The 16,118-nt window shown below is 56.5% G+C and overlaps 1 protein-coding gene across 1 annotated transcript in view; it reads left to right on the top strand.

Moving 5' to 3' along the window:
• The window catches only part of GNA12 (G protein subunit alpha 12), a 101,186-nt gene that overhangs the window by 47,777 nt on the left and 37,291 nt on the right, over positions 1–16,118 (top strand). Inside the window, exon 2 of the mRNA XM_051834734.2 lies at positions 11,823–12,038. Coding sequence (XP_051690694.1) covers positions 11,823–12,038 — 216 coding nt within the window. The remainder of the gene's footprint in view (positions 1–11,822; positions 12,039–16,118) is intronic.

Raw genomic sequence — 16,118 nt, 5'->3', positions numbered from 1 at the left:
TCACAGCTCTCAGACTGGACCCAGTGTACACACATACACACAGCTCTCAGAGTGAACCCAGTGTACACACATACACATAGCTCTCAGAGTGAACCCAGTGTACACACACACACACACAGCTCTCAGAGTGAACCCAGTGTACACACACACACACAGCTCTCAGACTGAACCCAGTGTACACACACACACAGCTCTCAGACTGAACCCAGTGTACACACACACACACACAGCTCTCAGAGTGAACCCAGTGTACACACACACACACACAGCTCTCAGAGTGAACCCAGTGTACACACACACACACACACAGCTCTCAGACTGAACCCAGTGTACACACATACAAACACAGTTCTCAGACTGAACCCAGTGTACACACACACACACACACACACAGCTCTCAGAGTGAACCCAGTGTACACACACACACACACAGCTCTCAGAGTGAACCCAGTGTACACACACACACACACAGCTCTCAGAGTGAACCCAGTGTACACACATACACACAGCTCTCAGAGTGAACCCAGTGTACACACACACACAGCTCTCAGACTGAACCCTGTGTACACACACACACACACACAGCTCTCAGACTGAACCCAGTGTACACACACACACACTCACAGCTCTCAGACTGGACCCAGTGTACACACATACACACAGCTCTCAGAGTGAACCCAGTGTACACACATACACACAGCTCTCAGAGTGAACCCAGTGTACACACACACACAGCTCTCAGACTGAACCCTGTGTACACACACACACACACACAGCTCTCAGACTGAACCCAGTGTACACACACACACACTCACAGCTCTCAGACTGGACCCAGTGTACACACATACACACAGCTCTCAGAGTGAACCCAGTGTACACACATACACATAGCTCTCAGAGTGAACCCAGTGTACACACACACACACACAGCTCTCAGAGTGAACCCAGTGTACACACACACACACAGCTCTCAGACTGAACCCAGTGTACACACACACACACAGCTCTCAGACTGAACCCAGTGTACACACACACACACACACACAGCTCTCAGAGTGAACCCAGTGTACACACACACACACACAGCTCTCAGAGTGAACCCAGTGTACACACACACACACACACACACACAGCTCTCAGAGTGAACCCAGTGTACACACATACACACAGCTCTCAGAGTGAACCCAGTGTACACACACACACAGCTCTCAGACTGAACCCTGTGTACACACATACACACACAGCTCTCAGACTGAACCCAGTGTACACACACACACACACACACACACAGCTCTCAGACTGGACCCAGTGTACACACACATACACACAGCTCTCAGAGTGAACCCAGTGTACACACACACACAGCTCTCAGAGTGAACCCAGTGTACACACACACACACACAGCTCTCAGACTGAACCCAGTGTACACACACACACACAGCTCTCAGAGTGAACCCAGTGTACACACACACACACACAGCTCTCAGACTGAACCCAGTGTACACACACACACACAGCTCTCAGAGTGAACCCAGTGTACACACACACACACACACACACAGCTCTCAGAGTGAACCCAGTGTACACACACACACACAGCTCTCAGACTGAACCCTGTGTACACACACACACACAGCTCTCAGAGTGAACCCAGTGTACACACACACACACACACACACACAGCTCTCAGACTGGACCCAGTGTACACACACACACACAGCTCTCAGAGTGAACCCAGTGTACACACACACACACACACAGCTCTCAGAGTGAACCCAGTGTACACACACACACACACACACACAGCTCTCAGACTGGACCCAGTGTACACACACACACACAGCTCTCAGAGTGAACCCAGTGTACACACACACACAGCTCTCAGAGTGAACCCAGTGTACACACACACACACACAGCTCTCAGAGTGAACCCAGTGTACACACACACACACAGCTCTCAGAGTGAACCCAGTGTACACACACACACACACAGCTCTCAGACTGAACCCAGTGTACACACACACACACAGCTCTCAGAGTGAACCCAGTGTACACACACACACACACACACACAGCTCTCAGAGTGAACCCAGTGTACACACACACACACAGCTCTCAGACTGAACCCTGTGTACACACACACACACAGCTCTCAGAGTGAACCCAGTGTACACACACACACACACACACACACACACAGCTCTCAGACTGGACCCAGTGTACACACACACACACAGCTCTCAGAGTGAACCCAGTGTACACACACACACACACACACAGCTCTCAGAGTGAACCCAGTGTACACACACACACACACACACACAGCTCTCAGACTGGACCCAGTGTACACACACACACACACAGCTCTCAGAGTGAACCCAGTGTACACACACACACAGCTCTCAGAGTGAACCCAGTGTACACACACACACACACAGCTCTCAGACTGAACCCAGTGTACACACACACACACAGCTCTCAGAGTGAACCCAGTGTACACACACACACACACACACACAGCTCTCAGACTGGACCCAGTGTACACACATACACACAGCTCTCAGAGTGAACCCAGTGTACACACACACACACACACACAGCTCTCAGAGTGAACCCAGTGTACACACACACACACACAGCTCTCAGACTGAACCCAGTGTACACACACACACACAGCTCTCAGAGTGAACCCAGTGTACACACACACACACACAGCTCTCAGACTGAACCCAGTGTACACACACACACACAGCTCTCAGAGTGAACCCAGTGTACACACACACACACACACACACACAGCTCTCAGAGTGAACCCAGTGTACACACACACACACACACAGCTCTCAGACTGAACCCACAGGAGAAGTTGCCATGGGAGCCCAGTGTACACACACACACACACACACACACAGCTCTCAGACTGAACCCAGTGTACACACACACACACACACAGCTCTCAGACTGAACCCAGTGTACACACACACACACACACAGCTCTCAGACTGAACCCACAGGAGAACTTGCCCTGGGAATCAGCGCATGTGCACCCACGTGGGAGACCTGGAAGGCGCTCCTGGCTCCTGGCTTTGGATCAGCACCGCTCTGGCCATTGAAGCCAATTGGAGAGTGAACCAGCGGGTGGAAGACCCCTCTCTCTCTGCCTCTCCTCTCTCTGAGTAACTCTGACTTTCAAGTAAATAAGTAAATCTTTAAGAGAAAATAAAAATGCAGTGTAAGTACAGGACCTACTGCTTCCTTCCCTCGGTTTTCCTCTGGCCTTGGAAGGTGTCCTACACTTGCGTTTCGACAGAAGCCAAACAGAGCTGTCGGCTGCTCACTGGATTCGGTAACCTGAGAAGTGTGTCCTGTTCACGTTTCTGGCAGCGCTCCGTTTTATTTGGGAGGGGCCACAGGCAAACAGCTAAGCCCAGTGAGCCTGCACAGACAGCTTTGCGAGCCACGTGCTGTGCCTGGGCGGGTGGGTGCTCCAGGCCTTAGCTTTCCCTTAGTGTTGTAGCCGTTTGCTCCTGCAGGAAAATGCTTGCTTCTGGCCGCTAGTGTTTTAGGTCCAGCTGAGCTTTCGTATTCATTGTGGGAAGATTTTTAGTGAGGAGTGACTAATCCAAAAAGAGCTGGCTTGGTAATGGGCTAAGCGAACAACATCTATTTTGAGATGAGATGACAGGATTTGCAGTTTTTGGTCTTCATCCAGTAAAGCTGAAAAGCCCACTCTGTGTCAGCAGCAGACAGGCCACGTGCTCTTCCCCGAGAGTTCAGGTTGCGGGCTTGTGATGTCCTAGAAATGACTCGGGAGCAGGGTGACGGCATCGAGCTGCCCGAGAAGTCGGGGCCGGGACCTGGGCAGGCGAGCGAGCGGACGCGTACTTAGGAGTAGTGCTGCCGCGGCCCTGGGCTTGCCTCCCGCTCATTGGGAGGGCTTGAGGTTGTCTTCTGCCTTACTTTGGCTTTCTTTTTAAGAGTTTCTGAGTTTGATGATTTTGGTGGCTTTTATGTTTTAGGAAATCGGTCTTTTCTTGAGAAGAGGGCGCGATGTTTGATGGTATGGTCTGGCTCCTGTGCTGGGGGGTACCCAAGATATTCCCGACTCTGATCAGTTCTGCAGAAGTGCAGCGAACACAGCGCTGCCAACGTCCCCTACTCCAGAGAGGGCCCCCCCCCCAACCCGGGTTAAAAGGAAAAAGAAGTGAATTCAAACAGATTCCCCAAGGCAGAAAACTTCCCCATCATTCACATTTAGATTTTCAGATCAGAGTTGGCAGAGACCAGTTTCTTGACTAGAATAATTTAAAATGGCAGAAAAGAGGCTTCCTTTTCCTCCCAAGTTGAGAAGACACAGAAAATGGTCTGTATTTAACTGTTGTAATTCAAAGTGTGTCAGCCGTTCTGCCAACTTAGCTGGCTTCGGACAACGAGCAGTAAGGCCTGTCTTCTCCATGGTAGGGTGTACTGGCTTCAGCTGCTTCAGCAAGCTGGGGTAGCACTGCACAGGGGGACACGGGCTGGGGGGAGCTAGACCCGTGTCACTCCTGGGGCTGTGGTGTGGGACACGGGCTGGGGGGAGCTAGACCCGTGTCACTCCTGGGACTGCGGTGTGGGACACAGGCTGGAGTGGGGCTAGACTCGTGTCACTCCTGGGGCTGCGGTGTGGGACTGCGGTGTGGGGCATGGGCCGGGGTGGGGAGCTAGACCCGTGTCACTCCTGGGGCTGCGGTGTGGGACACGGGCTGTGGGGGAGCTAGACCCGTGTCACTCCTGGGGCTGCGGTGTGGGACACGGGCTGGGGTGGGGCTAGACCCGTGTCACTCCTGGGGCTGTGGTGCCGGACACGGGCTGGGGTGGGGTGGGGCTAGACCCGTGTCACTCCTGGGGCTGCGGTGTGGGACACGGGCTGGGGTGGGGCTAGACCCGTGTCACTCCTGGGGCTGCGGTGTGGGACACGGGCTGGGGTGGGGCTAGACCCGTGTCACTCCTGGGGCTGCGGTGTGGGACACGGGCTGGGGTGGGGCTAGACCCGTGTCACTCCTGGGGCTGCGGTGTGGGACACGGGCTGGGGTGGGGCTAGACCCGTGTCACTCCTGGGGCTGCGGTGTGGGACACGGGCTGGGGTGGGGCTAGACCCGTGTCACTCCTGGGGCTGCGGTGTGGGACACGGGCTGGGGTGGGGCTAGACCCGTGTCACTCCTGGGGCTGCGGTGTGGGACACGGGCTGGGGTGGGGCTAGACCCGTGTCACTCCTGGGGCTGCGGTGTGGGACACGGGCTGGGGTGGGGCTAGACCCGTGTCACTCCTGGGGCTGCGGTGTGGGACACGGGCTGGGGTGGGGCTAGACCCGTGTCACTCCTGGGGCTGCGGTGTGGGGCACGGGCTGGGGTGGGGAGCTAGACCCGTGTCACTCCTGGGGCTGCGGTGTGGGACACGGGCTGGGGTGGGGCTAGACCCGTGTCACTCCTGGGGCTGCGGTGTGGGACACGGGCTGGGGTGGGGCTAGACCCGTGTCACTCCTGGGGCTGCGGTGTGGGACACGGGCTGGGGGGGAGCTAGACCCGTGTCACTCCTGGGGCTGTGGTGCCGGACACGGGCTGGGGTGGGGTGGGGGTGTTCACGCGGGGGCTGCAGAAGCCTGGCCTGCGGTGGGAAGCAGTCTTGTTAGGGACCTTCAGGCTTCTGCATCCACTTGGAGTCCCTGCCTTTGTCTTGACGTGTAAAAGTGCCGCTCCCCAGGAGAGGCAGCGCTGGCCTGACTTGGGTGCAGCCGTGTCCCCTGGGCAGCGTAACTTAAGTACAGAAACAGCACCTGGGCGACTTTCAGCCTGGGGGCCAAGCTGCCAGCTGGACCTGTCTCCTGTCAGTGCCCTGATCCCAGCTCCTCCTAGTGGAGCTCTGAGGGCAGCAGGGGACGACTCAGGTGGCTGAGTCCCTGCCATTCGGCAGGAGAGCTGGCCCGAGCCCCTGCGCTGGCCACTGCTGGCATGGGGAGTAAACCAGCAGGTGGAAACTGCCCCCACCACCCCACGCATCTGTCCTCCCATCCTCCCGTCTGTCTGTCTGCTTCTCGAAAGAAAGTGATACCCGAGGAGGTGGCTGGTGGGTCAGAGCCATCGTGCTGTCCTGGGCCAGCCCAAGGGGCAGGTGGGCTGGCTGCCTGGGCAGGGAGGTGGACGTCCCGGCTGAGCTCCCTGTGCCGGGGCGGGGGCGGGGGGGGCTGCGTCTGCCTGCACGCGGGAGCCTCTCTCATTTGTGCAAGCGCTGAGGCCCTTTGCTGGAGACCACCAGAGGAACTGTGCCGCCCTCGGCGTGTGCGTGGTTTCTGCTGTGCCCGGCGGTCGTCTTTATTTCTGTGGTCCTTGAACCTTCGGGGAAGGCAGGAGTTTGTGGTGTAGCCAAGGAGGTGGGGAGCAGGGAAAGACCCGGAGGTGAGAATCAGGTGGACAGGAAGAGAGATGGGAGGAGTCGTTGAGGCCCCATCGTCCTCTGGGTTCCAGTGGGTGCCAGCCGGGGCCACTGTTGGAGTGAGCACACGGCGGGAGGCTCGGGCTGAGACTGGCGAGGATTTCACCGAGCCCCAGCCTTGCCTCAGGGACCTCCCTCTCACCACTTCCTGCCGGGACTGCCAGTTACCCCTTCAAAGCCCTTTCATTAGGAAATGATGACAGGGTCACGGCAAGTGGCAAAGATGGAAGAGTGGCACCCAGTTCTCCCCAGCAGCCATGACTGGGCCAGGAAGCTGGTGCGTGCAGCCCAGACCACAGCAGTGTCCTCCCACTGCCCCCTCCCCAGCAGTGAGCCCGCAGCCCCCAGCCTGCCATCTGCCTCTGATTTTTTTTTTTTTTTTTAAGATTTCCTTTATTCATTTGAGAGGCAGAGTTAGAGGGAGAGACAGAGATGGTTCACTCCCCAAGTGGCCGCAACAGCCAGGCTGTGCCAATCTGAAGCCAGGAGCAGGAACTTCCTCCGGGTCTCCCACATGGGTGCAGGGTCCCAAGGACTTGGGCCACCTTCCACTGCTTGCCCAGGCCACAGCAGAGAGCTGGATCAAAGTGGAGCAGCTGGGACATGAACTGGTGCCACAGTAGAGGCCCAGCACACTCGGCCGCAGCTGTGGAGCTGTGTGGAGAGGTTTGTGGTAGAATACCATCCAGGTCTCAGTCTGCTTCTCCCTGGCCCTGAGCGTCTTTTTGTCTGTGCGTTTGCTGTCTGCATGTGTCTTCCGTGAAATATCTCCTCATAGCTTTTGCCTGTTCTTTAACCGGACTGTTGGATTTTACGGCTGTTGGATGTTGAGTCCTTGGTCAGCTGTGTGGTGTACTCCCACATTTTCTCCCTGTCCGGTTTTCCTTTTTAGCCTGTTAAGGAAAGTCGTTTGCAGAGCAGGAGTTGTTAGTTTTGACAAGGTCCAATTTGTTGATATTTTTCTTTTATGAATCTTGTGTTTGGAGTCATGTCTAAGAACTTTCACGAAACCACAGGTCCTGAAGGTTCTCTTCCAAGTTGTGGTTTCGTGTTTCGGGTTACTTTGGGATAAGCTTGTACAGATTAGGTCAGGGAGGCTTGTGAGTGGCCTGTTGTTCCACACCAGCTGTTGGAGAGGCTGTTCTGGGGCTGGCGCTGTGGCATAGTAGGTTCCGCCTCACCTCTGGCCCAGGCATCCCATATGGGTGCCAGCTCAAGTGCTGGCTGCTCCATTTCCAATCCAGCTCCCTGCTGTGGCCTGGGAAAGCAGTGGAGGATGCCCAAGTGCTTGGGCCCTGCACCCAGTGGGAGACCTGGAAGCTCCTAGCTTCTGGCTTCAGATCAGCCCAGCTCCGGCCATTATGGCTGTTTGCGGAGTGAAGCAGCCATGGAAGACCTCTCTCTCTCTCTCTCTCTCTCTCTCTCTGCCTCCCTCTCTGTAGCTCTGCCTTTCAAATAGATAAATAAATCTTTTTTAAAAATCCCTTAGGGCTGGCGCCGTGGCTCAATAGGCTAATCCTCCACCTTGCGGCGCTGGCACACCGGGTTCTAGTCCCAGTTGGGGCGCCGGATTCTGTCCCGGTTGCCCCTCTTCCAGGCCAGCTCTCTGCTATGGCCAGGGAGTACAGTGGAGGATGGCCCAGGTGCTTGGGCCCTGCACCGCATGGGAGACCAGGAAAAGCACCTGGATCCTGGCTCCTGCCATCGGATCAGCGCGGTGCGCCGGCTGCAGCGGCGGCCATTGGAGGGTGAACCAACGGCAAAGGAAGACCTTTCTCTCTCTGTCTCTCTCTCACTGTCCACTCTGCCTGTAAAAAAAAAAAAAAAAAAAAAAAAAAAATCCCTTAGAAGCATCTGTGAGGCTGCCTCTGCCTCCCTGCTCTGTCCCGTTGGTCTCTCACCTGTCCTACCCCCTCTGTCTTGATGCCTGTAGCTACACAGTAAGGCTTGAAGGCAGCCACAGTAATGCCGCCCAGTTCTGGTTGTCAGGCTTGCTTTAACTAATCTAGCGCTCTGCTTTTCCATATAAATTTCAGAATGGTGCGCACTTGGCTCGGTGGTTACGACACCACTAGGGACACCCACTCCCACAGCCCAGTGCCTGATGCGAGTCCTGGCTGTGCCTCTGATCCAGCTCTGACCCCACTGTGCACCCTTGGAGGCAGCAGAGGATGCCCTTGACACCCACCTGGAGGCACACAGTGGGTTCTGGGCTCCTATCTGCAGCCTGGCCTGCCCAGCTGTTGAGGCATTTAGAGAGAGTGAACAGTGGGTGGAAGATCCCTCCCCACCCCACCCCCATCTCCTCTCTCTCTTCCCTTTCAAGTAAAGTGAAAGTAAGTATTTCTGTTTGAAGATTTGTTTATTTATTTGAAAGGCAGTTTCAGAGAGGGAGATCAATCTTCCATCCGCTGGTTCTCTCCCCAAGTGGCTATAACAGCTGGGCGGATCCAAAGTTAGGACCCAGGAGCTTCTTCTGGGTCTCCCACGTGGGTGCAGGGGCCGAAGCACTTGGGCCATCTCCTACAGCCTTCCCAGGCCACCAGCAGAGAGCTGGATCGGAAGAGGAGCAAGTGTCAAACCTGTTCATTGCTCTCCATGGATATGATAAATCTCTCCACTTGTTCTGTCTTGTTTTTCAATCAACACTTTGCAGTTGCCAGCATATAGATCCTATATACATATTTGGTTAAATTTATGCCTTTTTCATTAAAAATGTTTTTTTGAAAGAGGTAGCTGTAGACCTGCCATCCACAGCCTCACACCCTAAATGCCTGCGACAACCAGGGCGAGGCCAGAACAAAGCCAGGGGCCGGAAACTAATCCTGGGCTTCCCAGGTGGGCGCAGGGACCCAGCTCCGGAGCCGGCACTGCTCCCTCTAGGGTGCTCAGAGGAGGAGGCTGGGATCGGACCAGAGAGGCCTCAGGCGCGGGCCTTCCAGCGTGGACGGGGGCCTCCCACTCTGCGTCCTGAGTGCTGCACCCGAGGCCTGGCCGCCTTCGTGCTTCAGTGATCGTCGGCAGTGCTGCATTCTTCCATTTCCGTTCGCACCTGCTCATTACTAGTAGGTAGACAGGCGAGTTTTGTAGGTGACCTTGCTGGATTCGTTTGTTCTAGTAGGTTTTGTTGTTGTTGTTAGGTTGCCCGGGGTTTCCCACCCAAACCGTTTCCTCTGCAAGTAGGTTTAGTTGTTTCTCCTGCACTCCTGGCCCTTCCTGTCAACTCGGCATCAGTTCCTCAGGCTGTGTTGAATAGCGGTGATGAGGGGAGCCCTCACCTGCCCAGCCTTGGAGGGAGACCTTCAGTCTCCACGTTAGTTAGACGTCGGCTGTTCCCGTCGGGTCGATGTTCTGTGTTCTCTCCTGGCCCCTGGTAGGGAGAGTTTCATCATGCGTGGGTTAATTTCTGAGCCCACGTGGCTGAGTCCCTAGGCAGGTTCTGAGTTTGTGCTGTCTGCAGCTTGTTCCTCCCACAGAGTGCAGCTCATGTCTGTGGGTGGCGAGAGCAGACAAGGCCCTCTGGAGGGGCCTGTAGCAGTGTCCGCGCCCGGCCGTCCGGGGCCAGCTGGGTCCAGGGGACAGGTTGTCACTGCTTTTTAGGCATCATTGCATTTGACCCAGGGTTCTGGGCAGGAGCTGAAGTTACAGACAGCATTCTGAAGCTGCCGCCGAGGCGTGGAGAGACAGCCTGATTGAGCCCTCTGTCCCCAGTGCTGGAAGTGAAACTGTTGAGGATAAGTGCCGGCCAAAAACCACTGAGTTGTACACTTTAAGTAGACAAGTGTGTGGCATGCGAGTCACTGCACAATAAAACCATTCTTAAAAAGAAACCAGGTAGGTGTGCAGCAGGCATCAGCAGCCCTGGCGCTGTCTGCGCAGGAGGGAGGCCGGCGTGCCGCTGCTCTGTCCTCATGGCCAGCACGGGGCCCTCTGCACACTCACCTGGCGTGGCTGGACGGCTCCCGGAGGTACTGCTTGTGGAATCTGAAGCCCTGCCCCCGGCGCGGAGCCAGGCCCACCGCCCACCCGGGGACCAAGGGACGCCGAGTGCTGTCACAGCTGGACGCTTGCCCAGGGCTGTTTCTCCAACCCCTGACCCCATCTGTGAGGTAGGGAAGGGGCAGACGATTCTGACTTGATTTTAACGGTGAGGAAATGAGCAGAACGAAAATGAGTTTGTTCTCATCGCAAGCAAAGGCGGCGTGAAGTCCGGGCCTGCGTGCGGTCCTGCTTCAGTGGGGTGGGTGGTCCCACCTGCACAGGTCGGAACAAGCTGTTGTACCCGTCTGGTAGCCAGGGGCCGCCGGGTGTCGGTGCTGATCTAGGATCGCAGGAGTGTGGCACTGGTGGTGCTGCCGCTGGCTGCTGCGTTTTGGAAACATTTCTTTGTTTTACTGATGGTTTCATTTTCCGGTGGAACATGCTGGGTGTCTCCCACGGTGTCCCCCGGGTGCCATGTTGGATGAGGGCACGTGCTGGGTGTCTCCCGCGGCCTTCCCCCAGGTGCCATGTTGGATGAGGGCATGTGCTGGGTGTCTCCCGCGGCCTTCCCCCAGGTGCCATGTTGGATGAGGGCACGTGCTGGGTGGCTCCCGTGGTGTCCCCCGGGTGCCGTGTCGGATGAGGGCACGTGCTGGGTGGCTCCAGCAGTGTCCCCCGGGTGCCGTGTCGGATGAGGGCACGTGCTGGGCGTCTCCCGCGGTGTCCCCCAGGTGCCCTGTCGGATGAGGGCATGTGCTGGGTGTCTCCTGCGGCGTCCCCCGGGTGCCGTTTCGGACGAGGGCATGTGCTGGGTGTCTCCAGCAGCGTCCCCCGGGTGCCGTGTCAGATGAGGGCTAGCAGGAGCAGAGCTGTGTGCTGCTTACACACGTCCTTCGTGAGAAGGCCACCTTCCTAGGAGTGACGGCACCCATGTCACCGCAAGGCAGACGCGTGCCGCTCTGCACACTGCCCCGCCTGGGCATCTTCGGCTCTGTGACAGGTGCTGCGTGCTGTCGCATGTAGACTTACCAAGTGGAAACTGAACCTGCCGCTGCGGGCCGCTGTGGCAGCGTGGCAGGCAGCCTTGGCAGGAGGGATTCACACAGCAGAGCCAGGACGGCCTTGGCTGCCCCTCTGCCTCTTTACCGGTGCTCACTCCGGTTCTGCTTTGCGCCGTGTCGCGGTACAGCAGCTCCAGCCGGGAGCGGAACCAGCAGCAAAGCGACCTCTTGGCTGTGTCAGCCACCGAGTCTCGGCTACTGCGCCGTAGCAGCTGAACACAGGCCAAGACAGAGGCCGCGCTGGGCTTCTCTAGTATGATGTAGTGTCTGCTGCACAATTAAATCTTTCTTTTTTCTTTTATTTCCTAGGGCTCAAAGGTTCTTGTCGACGCGCGAGACAAGCTTGGTATTCCTTGGCAGTATTCTGAAAACGAGAAGCATGGCATGTTCCTGATGGCGTTTGAGAACAAGGCGGGACTTCCTGTGGAGCCCGCCACCTTCCAGCTGTACGTGCCCGCGCTGGGCGCGCTCTGGAGGGACTCTGGCATCAGGGAGGCCTTCAGCCGCAGGAGCGAGTTTCAGCTGGTGAGTGCGGCCTCCGGGCGCCTGTCTGAGCTCTGGTCGCGTTTTCCTTTAAAAACCGCAGAAAGGGCAGGAAAGCTGTGAGTGCAGATCCCAGTGACCGACAGCAAAACGCGTGACGGAGGCGAATGAAACTGGTTCAAGGGGAGGAGGATTCACGTGGGCTGGGTAGATGCTTTTGTTCCCGAAGTAGGATTCTTAAAATGGTCACAGTCGGCGCAACTCGGGCGACTCGCCTTTCTAGGTCTTGTTCCTAGTAGGAAGCTGGTGGGCCGTGAAGCAGCGTGGCAGCGTGGCAGCCATGGCGTGTGCGTAGAGGGGAGGACCGAGTGCTGCCGGGAGGGCGGGTGCCTCGGGAGCCAGCCTGCCCGCCTCTGAAGGATCAGGCCCCATGACCAGAGCGTTCCCGTGTCTTGCTTGTTTCTTTTTTTACTTTTCCCTCTAACTGCCCTCCAACGTGGACCACACCCGAGGACACGCGTGCCACTGACGCTGGCGCACGCCTGGGTTCCAGACAGACGCCACCCTCAGCTCTCGGTCCTGAGCTTCCGTCAGGAGACCCTTCCTTCTTCCGTGGTTTACTGATGCATGTGTAGTTTTGCTGTTAGCTCTGTGTGTGTGTGTATGTGTGTGCGTCCGTGTCTGTGTGTGCGTCTCTGTGTGTGTGCATTTCTGTGTGTCTGTGTGTGTGTCTGTATGTGTCTCTGTGTGTGTGTGTCTGTGTCTGTGTGTGTGTGTGTGGTGAACAGTGAGCTACTGAATTTTACCCATTTTCAAACCTAGTGTGTGAATGGTGTCTGGCTGTTCGTGTTCTCTGTTTTACCTTTTTCAAGCGACATCTTGGAATTTATTCACATGATTTGTGAAACCGTGGTCCCTCGTCCTCACTCTGTCCATTGCTGGGATTTGTCCCTGCCGCCGTCAGCGTACTTCTGAATGTCCGATTGTACTGCTAGAAAGCACGGTGTCTCTCCTGCCTGGCTGCGGCTGCGGCTGGGAGGAGTTCCGCCAGTTGTGTGCTCTGGGGCAGGAGTTGCAGGCCGTGGGGTATAAAGCTCCAAGCAGACGTGCTAACACCAGGCAGCTTTCCAAGGTGGTCGTGCCAGCAACAGGGAGAAGTCTGTTGGTCTGCATCCATGCCAGTGTTGAGCATTACCGACCCCAGAGTTTAACTGGACCGCGTTCTGTTAACTGAGATGCCCCCAGGTGTGTTGTCTGTGTGTGCATCTCCTGAGTTATTTCACGCTTTCCTCATTCATCTGTGACGTGCTGGGTGTAGTCTGCTAGAAATCTTTCCAGCTCAGCGTCTGTTTTCTTCACACAGTTTCCCTGATGTTCCCGTGTTACACACCCAGGTCAAGGCCTGGAAGCACACGTCGGTTTAATATCATTAATGAAGCTGTAGACCTGTCCAGACTTAACCTGTCTTCCCTCTGGCATCGTGGGTGCTGAGAGCCAGCCCAGGGTGCTCCGTCGTGTTGAGCTGTCTGCTCAGTCGCCTCCAGTCCGTGACCAATCCCGCGTCCTTCCTTGTCCGGGCGACCCTGGCGTGCAGAGCGTGGTCAGTTGTTCTGTGGGACGTCCCTGTCTGGGTTTGTGTGTTCTGTGCTCCTGGCAAGAAGACGAGAGCGCTGACTGTGCCCTGCCCGGAGCCCGTGTCATGGGCAGCGGTGATTTGGGAGTGTGCAGGCCTGGGAGCTGGATGGCTTGGTGCAGGCGGCGTTTGCCAGCTCCCGCTGCTGGAAGTCACTGCTTTTCTCTGCCGTTGTTCTGTGTCTGGGGGGATACTGTGAGACTGTGCGTCCATACTGCCTCTCCTCAACATTGGCCCAAGAGTTTTCCTCCAACCCTTTCTCATTTGCACATTCTTTCTCTAGTTAATTTTATTTTTTTAAAAGATTCGTTTATTTATTTGAAAGTCAGAGTTACACAGAGAGAGAAGTAGAGGCAGAGAGAGAGAAAGAGAGGTCTTCCATCCGCTGGCTCACTCCCCAATTGACCGTAATGGTTGGAGCTGCACTGATCCGAAGTCAGGAGCCAGGAGCTTCTTCGGGGTCTCCCACGTGGGTGCGGGGGCCCAAGGACTTGGGCCACCTTCCACCACTTTCCCAGGCCACAGCAGAGAGCTGGATTGGAGATGGAGCAGCGTGGACTGAAAGCAGCGCCCATATGGCGCTTTACCCATTATGCCACAACACTGGCCCCATTTAGTTAACTGTAAAAACAGCAACAATAACAAAAGACCTACTTACTTGAAAGAGCCACAGAGATAGAGAGGGAGAGACAGAGAACAAGGTCTTCCATCCACTAGTTCACCCTACAAGTGACTACAACGGCTGATGCTGGACCGCTCCAAAGCCAGGAGCCGGGAGCTTCTTCTGAGTCTCCCATGTGGGTGCAGAGCCCCAAGCACTTGGATCTTCATCTTCTGCCTTCCCAGGCACATCATCAGGGAGCTGGAGTGGAAGCAGAGCAACTGGGACCCAGACCGATGCCCATATGGGGAGCCAACACTGCAGATGACGGCTTTACCTGCTATGCCACAGTGCCAGCCCCTCTCTAGTTAACTTTTACAATTCAGGTGAAGACGTTAAAAGCAGTAGGCACTGTGATTGCCACAGAAAGGAGATTGTAACCTCTAAGGCTAGATATAAGAAACAACAGGAGGGCCTGGCGCTATGGCGCAGCTGGTAAAGCCGCCGTCTGCAGTGCCGGCATCCCATGTGGGTACTGGTTCAGGTCCTGGCGGCTCCACTTCTGATCCAGCCCACTGCTATGTCCTAGGAAAGCAGTGGAGGATGGCCCAGGTCCTTGGGCTTCTGTACTCACGTGGGAGACCCAGAAGAAGCTCTTGGCTCCTGGCTTTGGATCGGCTCAGCTCTGGCCATTGCAGCCAACTGGGGAATGAAAAGGAGGATGGAAGACCTCTTGCGCTCACTCGCTCTCTCGCTCTCTCTCCCTTACTCTCTCTCTCTCTCTCTCTCTCTCTCCCTCCCTTTCTCTGTAACCCCATCTTTCAAATAAATAAAATAAATCTTTAAAAACAAAAAAGAAAAACAACTTGGGAATGCGAGGTAGTGCCTTGGTGTGGGGCTGGGTGAAGTGCATCCCTAAACTCGCGTGGTCTGGGAAGGAAGGTCCTGGTCTTTTCAGAACTTGGGTGGAAACTGTGACCCTTGACGGAGGACCCTCCAGAGAAGAACCGCAAACCCGCAGAGCTGATCGTTGACCTGGTGGACGGGGTCGTGGGGTCTCGGCAGACCCTGCCACTTGCCTCCTGCCAGTGGGAACGGTGTTGCAGAGCTGGGGAGGACCACCTTGCTTAGTAAGCCTTGGAAGTGAGCCCAGAGAGGGGCGGTCCGCCCTGAGCCACATCTCAGTGATCACTGTGAGGAATGGGGCCTGAAAGTCCAGGCGGCTCTTTCTTCCCACGAACCCTCGCTTGTTCACCAGAGCACCTCCTGTGTGCGCCACACCACGCCGTGTGATGGGGGTACAGCGATAAGTAAGTCCAACAGTGGGCCTGTCCCAGAGAGCTGCTGCTCCTGGTTGTAGGGGCTGAGTAGGACCCATGCGGGTCTAGGAGCTCGGAGGACCTCGTGCTGACGTCACGCGCGGATGCTGGTGTCTGACTGGGGGTGGGAGGAGGGTAGATCACCAGGCAGGAGCCCTGCAGGCCAGGCAGTGTCTAGGAACTGGGAGGACCTCATACTGACGTCACGCGCAGATGCTGGTGTCTGACCGGGGGTGGGGGTGGGGGTGGGGGTAGATCACCAGGCAGGAGCCCTGCGGGCCAGGCAGTGTCTAGGAACTGGGAGGACCTCATACTGACGTCACGCGCGGATGCTGGTGTCTGACCAGGGGTGGGAGGGGGGCAGATCACCAGGCAGGAGCCCTGCGGGCCAGGCAGTGTCTAGGAACTGGGAGGACCTCGTGCTGACGTCACGTGCGGATGCTGGTGTCTGACTGGGGGTGGGGGTGGGGGCAGATCACCAGGCAGGAGCCCTGCGGGCCAGGCAGTGTCTAGGAACTGGGAGGACCTCGTGCTGACGTCACGCGCAGATGCTGGTGTCTGACTGGGGG

The sequence above is a fragment of the Oryctolagus cuniculus genome, chromosome 19, assembly GCF_964237555.1.
Source record: "Oryctolagus cuniculus chromosome 19, mOryCun1.1, whole genome shotgun sequence".
In the NCBI taxonomy this organism is placed as follows: domain Eukaryota; kingdom Metazoa; phylum Chordata; class Mammalia; order Lagomorpha; family Leporidae; genus Oryctolagus; species Oryctolagus cuniculus.
The sequence above is the reverse complement of the archived record's forward strand: the minus strand, read 5'-3'. Positions and strand labels throughout refer to the sequence as shown.